The sequence below is a fragment of the Trachypithecus francoisi genome, unplaced genomic scaffold (assembly GCF_009764315.1).
Source record: "Trachypithecus francoisi isolate TF-2019V2 unplaced genomic scaffold, Tfra_2.0 Lachesis_group1, whole genome shotgun sequence".
Taxonomy (NCBI): domain Eukaryota; kingdom Metazoa; phylum Chordata; class Mammalia; order Primates; family Cercopithecidae; genus Trachypithecus; species Trachypithecus francoisi.
In genome coordinates, this window is record NW_022681454.1 from 141,419,272 (window position 1) to 141,432,626 (window position 13,355).

At 36.4% G+C, this 13,355-nt stretch overlaps 1 protein-coding gene across 2 annotated transcripts in view; it reads left to right on the forward strand.

Annotated features, from left to right (window-relative positions):
• Positions 1 to 13,355, forward strand: part of HHIP (hedgehog interacting protein) — a 101,799-nt gene that overhangs the window by 71,248 nt on the left and 17,196 nt on the right. For both annotated transcript variants that reach the window (XM_033215375.1, XM_033215374.1), the window contains exons 8-11: positions 532 to 653; positions 2,787 to 2,910; positions 3,861 to 3,991; positions 7,925 to 8,006. In XM_033215375.1, the coding sequence (XP_033071266.1) occupies positions 532 to 653; positions 2,787 to 2,910; positions 3,861 to 3,991; positions 7,925 to 8,006 (459 nt within the window). The remainder of the gene's footprint in view (positions 1 to 531; positions 654 to 2,786; positions 2,911 to 3,860; positions 3,992 to 7,924; positions 8,007 to 13,355) is intronic.

The window sequence follows — 13,355 nt, forward strand, 5'->3', positions numbered from 1 at the left end:
ATCAACCCGTCATCTGGGTTTTAAGCCCCACATGCATTAGGTATATCTCCTAATGCTTTTTGTCCCCTTGCACCCCACTCTGCAACAGGCCCCGGTGTGTCATGTTTCCCTCCCTGTGTCCATGTGTTCTCATTGTTCAACTCCCACTTATGAGTGAGAATATGTGGTGTTTGGTTTTCTGTTCCTGGATGGTGACACTGGTTCTTATTCACAATACTTTATCAGTGTATTATACATGTGATATTCCTTAAGAACAGACTAACAATTTTTTAAGACAGTGTGCACATTTGTAACATAAGAAATTATAAATCATAACAAGAGAAATTAAGAAATATATTCCAGAGATTAAGCTTCAACCAAGTAAGCAAACACACTGGACTACTTCCTTCAGTGCTTTCTAGAAGATCCAAACTAAATTGCTCATAGGATCCTTGCCAGTCCACAAAGGGCTCCTTCCTATGTCAGGAACCTCCAGTCTGAGCTTGGAAAAGATCACGGTAGGAATTAATGTGCATCCCTCTTGTTATGCAGATGTGCTGTGGATCGACATCCCACTGATATAAACATCAATTTAACGATACTTTGTTCAGACTCCAATGGAAAAAACAGATCATCAGCCAGAATCCTACAGATTATAAAGGGGAAAGATTATGGTATGTAGACCATAATTTGCTGATTTTACTTTAGTTCGAGTTTTGTTTTAGTATATTTAGTAATTGAAGAAAAAAGGATTTCTGAAAAATGAGCATTTGGGAAAGCATAAAAACACTGGCCTAACAATCATGAGGGAGTAAATTGCTCACTTTTTAAAGCTCCAGTGACTCTTACAAGCCCTGAGGGTTCCATCTGGTTAATTACCATGGATTGAAAGGTTCTCAGTAGGTCCAAAAAATTTAACAGTCCTTCAAAAGTTAGCAGCTTATATTTTGCTCATCAGAGAATCAAGATGAATAACTTCTATTCAATAGGGGAGTGCAGCTTGTCTTAACATCTTATATACAAAGAAAAGTGTTAAAAGTAAGACATTTCTCAATATCCAACATGCCTGTCTCAGCAGTTAGGAAAATTGTAAGTGATTCAAATAAGAATGTAATTTTTTAAAAAAATGTTTATCTTAGAGAAAACAAAGTAATCAACTTGCAAAAACAAGTCATGGGAATGGGACATTTAAGCAGTATTTTTAATAACATGATTACTTGAATATTTAGAGAGAACATGTAAAAATATAAAGTTGGATAATAATAAAGTTCAAAACACTTAGTTTTTTCAATATTTTACTATTTATTCCTTTTGAAGGAAGCAATATATCAACCATTATTATGATTCAGGAAGCACAGTAGATTAAGATTATTAAATTGATTGCTTTTTCTATTTACTCATTCAATACAGATATTTGTTTAACACCAGGAATGAAGCAGCTGTGTTAGTTCATGTGGTATTCAGTTATTTTACTTTTTTTAGGTGTGTGTGTGTGCGCGCACGCGCATCTTTTAAAAGCCAAACCAAAGAGTAATGTGATTTGAAAAAAAAAAAAAACTAATGAGTCACTAGCTCGATGGAATTTTGGCTATATTTGTAGATTAAACAAAATTCTACAGTCACATTAATTGAGGTTAAGCTAAAATTGGTTACAATATTAACAGCACTACATTTATTTATTTTAAAACACATCTACAGTGCTTACTACATGCCAGACCCTATAGTAAGCACTTTATATTCATTTCCTTTACAGAACAACTCTATGTGATAGGCACTATCATTGGCCACATTGTACAAATGAGGAAACTGAGGCACAGAAAGATTAATTGTCACACAATACAAAGTGGCAGAGTCTGGATTTGAATCTGAGCAGCCTAACTCAAGAGTCTGTGACCTTAATTGTTCAATTATGCTACCTTTCAGTGTGCTCATTATTTAAAATTTCTCTTACCTTTTCTACTTTTTTGTAGTATCATATACACCATAATCACAAGGAAGGGGAAGAGGTCATTAAAATTACCATCTTTCCACAAAAGCCTTTGATAAAATCTGTTGATAATGACTTATTTGATATTAAATACATAAAAGGTAATTTTCAGATTAGTTTGCAAGTAGCTTTAGAGCTTTTCCATTACAATTAGCATGCAGGTATCCAAGTATGTAATGGCCTGAACAGAAAGACAGAGGCACAAGACTATACACATGTAATCAGGAGTTATTGAAATAGACTTTGTTATCCACACAACTCTATGAACAGAACATTAAAATATTTTAATGAAGATATTACTTGACTAAGTTACAATATTTTCACATGTAGAATAAATGCGTATTTAAAGACCTTTTCTGTACTATGTTTTTATTTTCATTAAAGTGTAGGCTTTTAAACATTTTATATCTTTTGACAGAGGTCTGTCTCAATTTACTCAATATATGCAGAAGCATTTCTACAAAAACTTAGTATGTAAAGCCTTAAACGTTTTTTTAAAGTATTTTGGTTCTAAAGTAAATAATCATGAGTCACAAAATATCCAGATTCTAATTTCGTTGAAAACTTGGTGTGTCTTGAAAATTACAACAGCAGGCGTTTGCAGAGCATGCTCATTTCATTTAGCTGTACATGGAGGTCTTTTAATGTTGATGTTATTTAGCAAAGACTGCTTTCATTAAATATCCCTAGCAAGAAACCCTTTGGTGTATCATAGAACACATTTCAGAGTTAAATCACTGTAGTAGTTGTTGTTTGGTATACATTCCTTTAACTTTACGAAAATATGTTTCATTTGATCTAATGCTATGTTTCTTTTCAGAAAGTGAGCCATCACTTTTAGAATTCAAGCCGTTCAGTAATGGTCCTTTGGTTGGTGGATTTGTATACCGGGGCTGCCAGTCAGAAAGACTGTATGGAAGCTATGTGTTTGGAGATCGTAATGGGTAGGTTTCCTGATACCACAACAGTATGACATATCAAATGACATACCCATTAATCATTTGGCAAACTGCCACAAAATATTCAAATGATTGTCTCTTTTTGTGTGTCAGATGGGGATCACACATAAATAGTATTTACTGTTAGTTCCATAGATATAGTGGTTTAATTGAAGAACTTCCAAAAAGATGCTCTCTCAACAGGCTTGATAAATTTTATAAAATAATTTTTAAGTGCACAGAAGTCTTCAGATGGACTTTTCATATTATTTGGGCTCTTCCCTTCATCCTCAACATAAATTTACCATGACAATAAATAATTTGAAAACTATTATTTTACTTGCCGTATAAATATTTTTTTAATTATACTGGAAGGCTCAAGATTTTTGGTTTTGCCAAATTTTCAGGACTTTAAGCAAGATAATAAAATTTGTCTCTATAAGTAGGAATAATACAAAATTAAATTTTAGTCTCAATTTTCAAGGTCACATTGTGGATAATTGTAAGAAACTCTGTGACAAAATCCAAATTAAGAATCTTGTTTCCTAAGTCACTGGCATTCAGGCATATGGCAGAGCTGATACTCTTGGTCGCTACAAGGAACTAGAAAAATGTACTGACCCCATGCTCTTCCCCTGCCCCTCTCTCTGATTAATAGCACAGCATGGATTCTAGTCCTGGCGAGGAAGTATCATTCTCTGGATGAAGGGGAGGGCTTTTCTCATACTCAGGTACTTTTAGTGCCCCCTCCAAACAAAATCCTATCTTTCAGTACTTTCTCCACATATGGGAATTTCACAGTACTCACACACATTATGGGCTTTATTATTTTCCCCTTTAGAAGCCAGGTCTATGGCAAAGCAATTGTTTGTTATGAATTTTATTTTAGACATTTTATTGTCATCATTAAACAAAAGTATGTATTCATTGTAGGTTTATGTTATGTTTTGTTGTAGGAATTTCTTAACTCTCCAGCAAAGTCCTGTGACAAAGCAATGGCAAGAAAAACCACTCTGTCTCGGCACTAGTGGGTCCTGTAGAGGCTACTTTTCCGGTCACATCTTGGGATTTGGAGAAGATGAACTAGGTACTGTACAATCTGCCTTGAAGCATAAATATAGCAATCTTATCCTCTACTTGTTGGAAATGTAATCTACAGCAAAGATTACCTACTCCAGAGATTAAGATGGTCCAGTTACATATTCTCTACCAGAAACTTTTCCTGAGGGCCTTTATATTTTATTTTCACACTAGAATACTAAAATATAAGGCAGAAAAATGGGAGGCAGGAAAAATAATTTTTTAGTCCTGAAGAGATAATTTTTAAAATGTTTAATGATATGTTTGATTATACATCTGAGTAATTTGTATATATTCTCTATCTAAAAACCTTTCCATTTATCCATGTCTCTTGGAATAAATAAAAAAGTTTTGCTGGAATCTGAAACTTGCCTTATCTGCTATTTCTTTTTTCTTTTTTCCTTTTGCCCATGGGGGCATGAAATTTGAGCAAGATGATCTGAGTACAGATCTTCTTTCCAATAAAATTGAAATTATGTTCTCATGGGACAATCTATGGTATAACATATAGTGTATTTCTTGGCATGTTTATCAAAATGTATGCAGCTTAAAAAGCAAAAAATAAGTTGAAATTGAAATATGATTCATCAGTGAGTAAATATTTTACTCTCTACTAATTCAAATTACAGACATAAATGTAGTTTCATAGTGACTCCCTTTAAAAAATAATATTCAGGCCGGGCGCGGTGGCTCAAGCTGTAATCCCAGCACTTTGGGAGGCCAAGATGGGTGGATCACGAGGTCAGGAGATCGAGACCATCCTGGCTAACACGGTGAAACCCCGTCTCTACTAAAAAATACAAAAAATTAGCCAGGCGAGATGGCGGGCGCCTGTAGTCCCAGCTACTTGGGAGTCTGAGGCAGGAGAATGGCATAAACCCGGGAGGCGGAGCTTGCAGTGAGCCGAGATTGCGCCACTGCACTGCAGCCTGGGGGACAGAGCGAGACTCCGTCTCAAAATAATAATAATAATAATAATAATCAAACAAACCATAACTACTATGCTCCTTTAGCCTCAGAGATAAATTTCTAGGCATAAAGAAGAATGTATGCTTCTCATCAAAATTAGAATATTTTCTCTAAAACTTCAGATTTTGATTTTTTACATCAAATGGAGACTTCATCAGAAATAGTTTCATGCCCTTTACTTAGAATAATAAGGGACTCAGACAAGACTGTTGAAACACATAAGATACGTTTCAGAGCCACAGGAACATAATAACTCAAAGAAGAGAATCCAGTCTATTCTTTTCTTGTTCCAGTATTGAAAGCAATTTAAAAATTTTCCTTAACATTCCCTTACCCCACTCAAAGGAATCAGAAAGATACTTTTCCTCACTTACATCCTCTGTAATATAATTTTAATTTCACTGGCAAACAATGATTTCAAAAGTAAAAGAATGAGGCCAGGCATCGTGGCTTACGCCTGTAATCCCAGCAATTTGGGAGGCCAAGGCAGGTGGATCATCTGACGTTGGGAGTCCGAGACCAGTCTGGCCAACGTGGTGCAACCCTATCTCTACAAAAACTACAAAAAATCAGCTGGGTATAGTGGCAGGCCCCTGTAATCACAGTTACTTGGGAGGCTGAGGCAGGAGAATCGCTTGAACCCTAGAGGTGGAGGTTGCAGTGAGCCAAGATCGCACAAAGAATGGTTTGTGTCTGAGTTAGAGATGAATCTTTAGATATTGTGACTGAATAATTCTGATTTTCCCAGACCTTGCTACAAATGATTCATCATCACTCATTATGTTAACATCACCACCATTAGGTAAACCATCCCAAATGTCTGTGTCCACTTAATACTATTTAGGAGCAAAATTAAAAAATAAAAATACATAATCCTAACTCTCCAAAAGCTACAACCCTGTATATACCTCATAATTAAAATAAATACAGTTTCACTGGCTTACATTTTAATGTGAAACTCCCTAGCTTTAATTGAAGAACCATATAAGAAAGTGAGTAAGTTTTTGCACCTTTTGAAATAAAAGTATTGAGAGTCTGGGACTTTGCATATTATTTTTTAACTATAAAGTCAGGACGGATTTGTTGTGAGGATTAAATGAAGTAAACTATAAAATATTTGACAAAATAATTTTAATTATTTTGCTTACATTCCTTTGCTTTGTACTTTCATTTTTATTTTTTCTGTTGTGCCTACGTTTTTAGTACAAACTGTGTAAATCTTTTTCAGAAGTAGAAAAGTAGCAAGGTGTGTTTAATGCACAATAGTAAAAGAAATATATACTAAATCAAGGATTATTTCATGAGGGAGGACCAAATATAAATTTTAAAACTTTATAAGTGTGTAATTATAAATACAGCTTCTAATTTTCTATTCACCTGATCAATTCAACACATAGAATTATATGGAAGTAGTGGTGATAAATGGGGTGGTTTTCTCCTAAAAGAGTACCCCATCTGTTGTAGTTCATCATTATGAACACAGCTAGCATCGAGAGTTAGAGTTTAGAGAGTTGAGACTGAGCATCATGGTCTCTCTCTCTCTCTCTCTTCCTCTCTCTCTCTGTCTTTCTCTCCCCTCTCCGCCAGTGTTTATTTTAACATATTGTGATGTACTTTCATATCTTCCAAAAAAGCTAAAGATTAAGAAGGCACAACCCAATTTCATGTGGCCTCAAATTATCAATTAACAGTAACAACTTGATAACTAACATGTATCAATCTTGCACAGAAATAAATCAAGATAAAACTTGTCCATTTAATATTCACTCAACAAATATTTATTGAGCACCTACTCTGTGCAAAGCTCTGTTCTGGATGCTGGGGATGCAGCAGTGGATAACCAGACAAAAAGTCGGCTGGGCGCGACGGCTCAGGTCTGTAATCCCAGCACTTTGGGAGGCCAAGGTGGGTGGATCACGAGCTCAGGAGATAGAGACCATCCTGGCTAACACGATGAAACCCCGTCTGTACTAAAAATAGAAAAAAAAAAAAATTAGCCAGGCGTGGTGGTGGGTGCCTGTAGTCCCAGCTACTCGGGAGGCTGAGGCAGGAGAATGGGGTAAACTCTTGCAGCGAGCCGAGATCGCGCCACTGCACTCCAGCCTGGGTGACAGAGCGACACTCCGTCAAAAAAAAGGAAAAAAGACAAGTCTAAACCAGTGTCATGAAATTTATGTTGCATAGGAGGAGGAAAATCAAAATAAATTTTTAAAAATACTGTATATAAATTGGTGATAAATGCTTTGAAGAAAAATCTAGTAGTGAAGAGGAATTTGTTGGGAGTTGGGGAACGTGCGATTTTAAAGTGCAGTCAGGAAAGGTGATATTTAAGTACAGCCTTGAAGGAGGGGGAAAAGATGAACCTAGTGGAGACTCACAGGAAGATGGGGCCTGTAATAGGGGCCTGGAACAGCAAGAACCTGAGACAGGAGCCTGAGTTGGGAACTTGCCTCCCATGTGTGAAACCACAAGCCAGTGAGGCTAGAGAAGAGTGAACAAGAGGGCAAAATGTTGCAGATGAGGCTATAGCAGTAAGTGCTACTGTCAGGACTTGCTTTTGCTCTGAATGAGATAAGAAGCTATTGCAGGGCATTGAAACAAAGGAGTGTGATCCAACTTACATGATCTAACTCTTGTGAAAAGAATCGCTGTGGCTGGTACATTGAGAATACACACTGAAGAACAAGAGTGGCAACAGGGAGCTCAGTTAGACAGCTGTTACCATAATCTAGATGAGAAATAATATCTGCTTGCACTGGAGTAGTAGTGGGATATGGAAAGGAATGACTGGAATCTGGAATTCTGGATGCACTGTAAAGGCAGACATGTGAGACTCTTGCATAATCTTTAGGCAAGTGATTTTCTTGTGGACAGATGGAGATAGATTTACATACAGAATAACTGCCAGGCAATAGGAAGTAAGGACCTGTGCTGCTATACATTTGCTTACTGTTATTTCTTTCTTTAACAGGTGAAGTTTACATTTTATCAAGCAGTAAAAGTATGACCCAGACTCACAATGGAAAACTCTACAAAATTGTAGATCCCAAAAGGTGAGATTTCTTTTTATCTCATTAAGTCAATAATTTTCTTCTTCCAGTTATTTTAGTTCATTCAATTAATGATAGGAATGTCACAATTAGCAATCAGCCAAGATGTACACTTCTGTCACTTCCATATGCTTAGCACTGTCCTGAGAGGATCTTCTTCCCCTGTCTATGATGACTGATGCCACTATGCAGAACTTTAAAAGCTCATTCGTGTGGTTCTTGGTGTCATCACAGAGCAACATTATATTCATGGAATCAGAGTCTTCAGTTAAAAGCCAGACAGGGGCCCTGACATGTGAGGCAGTGGCTTAGGCTCTGGTGTTGGAAGCCATAAACCCTCCTTATTGTAAAGAAAATGAGAAACATACTGGCAGACATGACAGGTGCTTAGTATGATTTTTGTTAAGTAAACAGGTAAGTTACTCTGGCAGTTCAACATCTGAGCCTCATTTGGAAACTATCTGAAAGCTCACAGTGCTCACGAAGACTGTGGTGACTAGACAAATATAAACTTAAGTAGGGTTTTGTTATTTGCTTCAGCAAAAGAAAGATTTGAATGTTTTAATCCTTTAAAGAATATGTTTATCTCGCCCCGGTCCTTCCCACTCACGCATCACAACATTTAGACATATGTACTTCAATCATCTTGAATCATCACTAGTCAGTTATTAATTTCATGGATCAAACCTGAGTTATCAGAAGCTGCTAAAATTATATGTTGTTGAAAAGACATTAGTCATAAATTTAGAAACAGCTAATCATAACGAAACCTGAGGATCCTTACAGACACGACTGTTGCTGAACACTCGGACATGTTACTCTTTAGCCACACCATGCTGCAAATTTCAGATTCCTTCTATATTATTTTCATGACTCCATTTTCAAATTTCAATTCAAGTCCTTTTCAAAAAAGTTAATTCTAATACTCTGAAAAGTTTAATAAGGGCATTTTAAAATATTCTTTTTAAATTGTAAATTGTGTATGTTTCTCTGGAATTTTCTCCTTTTTTATATGACAAAACGCTTTTCTGAGGGAAATGTAGGTTGACATTGGATCTTGCAGAACAAAAAGAAGAACCAGTTCTAAACGATCTCTGGGCAGAATCACATATCACATATCACAGGTTGATAACATCCCTTCTCTATTTAACTGTATACATTTTCTTTCACAGTAAGAGAAATATCCATCTATATACTACATCAATTTTTTTCCCTCAAATGTGAAATTAATGTCCTCCATAAGAAAAGCAAAGACATAAACAACAACAACAAAAAGTCAGACTTAGGGGATTGTTGAAGTTGGCAACCTTAAGAATAAAAATCAAGCTAATGTTAATTCACAAAATTCTAAAGATTCATAATGAGGTGTAGGGGTTTCACTCAGATATAATACAATTAGTTTCAAAACAGTCATTGTTATTCCATTATACTGTCTAAGTCTATATGTTTTTGCAAAGTACCTGGTAGCATTGTAATGGATTCTCTCTCCTTCTCACAAAAATCTTTCTCTCTTCATCTGGATTGTTTAGTCTGTGGCTGAGTTGAGGTGAATTTTACACCTTCAATCTATTATTAGTGTCTAATTACCAAGGTTGCCATAAGGGACCTTGGCTTTGTGATCTTAGTTCTCCTCTAGTAGGGTGGTCTCAGAGTGACATACCTGAAGGCCTGACTTCTCATTATGGTGCCTGTTTCTGGTGAGTCATGTCATGTGGGGGGCCTGGGTTAAGATTTGTGTTTGCTTTTCAGAAGGTGGGGGAAGTAGCAGAGTCCCAAAGAAACCGTCCTTGTACACAGACATGAGCATAAATTTCAAAATTAAACTGACTATAAGAAAACAAATGTTTTTATAAACATTTGTTGGGAGCCTCATGCTGTTTTGATTTGGCCATCAATGTTTATTGTTATTATATTTCTTCCTAGATGAGTTGAAATTCTATATAAGCAGACACTTAAGTGTGTGAACAGGATTATTTTGGACACAAACTAATTACAAGCATGGTAGTGTTCAGGATGTCTGTGTTAGGGCAGAATTGTTTTTCTAAAATTTTTGAGGCTGAATTTTAAAAAGGAATCTTATCAACTATAAAAACAATATATAGACACATTTTGTTATACCAAAAATCAAACACACAAATTAAACTCTTAGGTTAATTGTATTCTCATACCAAAGCCCCCAGACTTGCTAGAATAATGTTTTCAGAATAACTTTCAAACATCAGTTGATTTGTGGCCCAAGAAGAGAAAAGCAGAAAACTATGAAATTTTTATTTTCTGTATTATATGTCATGGAAGTTACATTCTTACCATAGGATTTATGTTTTTCCTATTTTTTTCCTACATGTGCACATGCACACACACACAAACACACAATGAGGGAGTTTAGAAACCATAGAAACTATATATGTAGTATCTCTTAAATCATTTTGTCAAAAACAGATAAAGTTCTAGTATTACCACCTCAGTCTGTAAGGACAATTTGATCTAAAGCTGTAAGCTACATAATCATTTACGTAAGTTTCAAATCAATTACAGTATGCAGCAATCTCAGAAAAGGATGGTGAGATATCCTCTTGTAAAAATTAAATGCCATTGTTTAGCATGAAAAAAATATAAAAAAGAAAATGCCTAGAACTCAGGAGTTAAGAAAAAACTCCTGAGTTAAGAAAAAACTCCACCAGGCCGGGCATGGTGGCTCACGCCTGTAATCCGTGCACTTTGGGAGGCCGAGGTGGGTGAATCACCTGAGGTGAGGAGTTTGAGACCAGCCTGGCCAATCTGGTAAAAACTCTGTCTCTAGTAAAATCACAAAAAATTAGCTGGGCATGGTGGTGGGTGCCTGTAATCCCAGCTACTCGGTAGGCTGAGGCAGGAGAATCACTTGAACCCAGGAGGAGAAGGCTGCAGTGAGCCGAGATCATGCCATTACACTCCAGTCTGGGTGACAGAGTGAGACTCTGTCTAAATAAATAAATAAATAAATAAATAAATAAATAAAAAAGCAACTTCCAAGGAAACAGAAAAGGAATTAAGTTTGCCTCCATGTTAGAACATTGTGCACACTCTTGGAATACCTTTAGGGATTGCACAGTCACATCTTATGGCAGAGCAGAGTTAAGGTCAAATCAACACCAATCACCCAGTTTACTCAGCCAATTCACAAGATCCAAAAAAGTCTCTAGTACTGAATTCAGTATGCCTTAGCCTGGGAGCTCCTTCAGCTAGCAGTTCTAGAAAACAGATTTAGATGAACTGAACACAAAATCTTGGCAATAATTTTACTTTCGCTTAGTAGTGCCATCTGAAACTAGTCAAGATTGGGAGCAAGTCTATCTGGGTCAGACAGGGAGTCAATTGGTCTGGTCTCTAAATCTTCCTTAGTGTAGCATGCAGCATAGATTATTTCACCATACTGTGCCCCTTTGTCCATCAAAAAATATGTAGAAGATGATATTTCTGTCCCTGCTGCATTCTACAGAGGGCTGTGAAGGTGTTTAAATAATATATTTTAAACACATTACATTCTTTAGTAATTTTTGTATGTTTATTCCAGGCATTCCAGGATTATTTTCAGATGATCTCTCAACTTTTAAGGTTTCTTTAGTTCCAAAATTGGAATAAAGACATCTATGGAGCTTCTAATAACCTTCAATAGAGCCAGGCATGGTGGCTCACGCCTGTAATCCCAGCACTTTGGGAGGCCGAGATGGGAGGATCACTTGAGGTCAGGAGTTCAAGACCAGCCTGGCCAACATGGTGAAACCCTCTATGTACTAAAAATACAAAAATTAGCTGGGCGTGGTGGTGCATGCCTGTAATCCCAGCTACTCAGGAGGCTGAGGCAGGAGAATCACTTGAATCCAGGAGGTGGAAGTTGCAGTGAGCCGAGATCATGCCACTGTACTCTAGCACTGGACAACAGGGCGAGACTCCATTTCAAAAAAAAAAGAAACAACAACTCTCAATACATAGTTTTCAAATGTCCAAATTATACCTTGGATGCTGTTTGCTAAATCCTTTCAGAAGTACATAAATGTTCCTGGGGTGGAAATTAAAGAATTCCGACAAAGTTATGTAACTTCCAAGATTTAGTTTTATAGAACACAAATTTTTTCATAGTATTGACAAATATTCTTTAATTTTTGTTTCAGATGAACTTAAACCAAATGACTTTTTTTGAAGCTTTTCCAGGCTTTATTTCTCTAGGAATTTGTAAAGGAAAATTATTCTCCATCATGTTGATTTAATTACTATGTACCCACTCTTGCTATATTTTAACATATCGCTTATCTGTTACCCAACCAAGTCACACAGACCATTCCCTTAATAAGTCTATAAATTAACAATGCAAATTCCAGGCTTGAGGGGTCATTTTATAGAAATATTGTATCCCCAATCTCCTCTGTGACCAATATCAAAAACTGCCTCTCATTCTTCTTCCCCCCATGGCCCACTTACTGCCCTTTGTTTATTGTTTTCTTAATATCTTCATCCTACTTCTTATTAGACTGGATGCTAAAGAGTGCTTTTTTCAAAAAAATCACTTCATAAGAGGAAACCAATTCTGTTTATCCTTTGCATATGTCTCAGGGAGCCAGCAGGCAGCTCTGCCATCCCAAAGAAAGTTATACATAATAGAGCAGCTTTAGCCCAATAAGCCAGTCTAGTCCCAATTCATCAGTCAAAGTTTTATGCAAGTGGCCCCCCTAAGTTGATAAATTCCCACAGTGCCTGTTGACCCAGCTGCCAAGTCCTCTTGCAGCAGGTGGTATTTTCATGGCCACCCTGACAGTAATACAAACTGTTTAGCAGCTCCATTGACCTTTCAGCTATTAACAGGGATACAGGCTCCACTAGGGACTAGTTTTCAAACATGACAGAATTTCTTAACACTAGAGGTCATGAACAAGTATATGCCCTATAAAAGTCCATTCAGCATGGTGGATTTGAAGTCTAAGAGGCAAGGAAACATTTTCCACATTTTTGCTATCATCATTATTCTATGTATCCAGTAACCAAAGATGAATATACATGTATCTGTCTGATTATATTCTTTCTCAGTATACTAGATTTCCTGTTGTGGTGCACAATACCTTTTCAACTAACAAATCCCTACTAAGCTGCCATATAGCATCTGAAATTTTAGAGATATACTACAAAAGAATTGAGCAAGATCAAAGTTGAAACTTCTAATGAATGGATAAGCATGCATACATAATAGATGGTAGCAGCCCGAGTATAACTAAAATTTTATTCATACCTTAGTAAGATTTGCATACATGTACATGTGTACAGACACATTGAAACATACAGGTAACACATGCAATGTTATGTAGAGCCATCACCTATTTC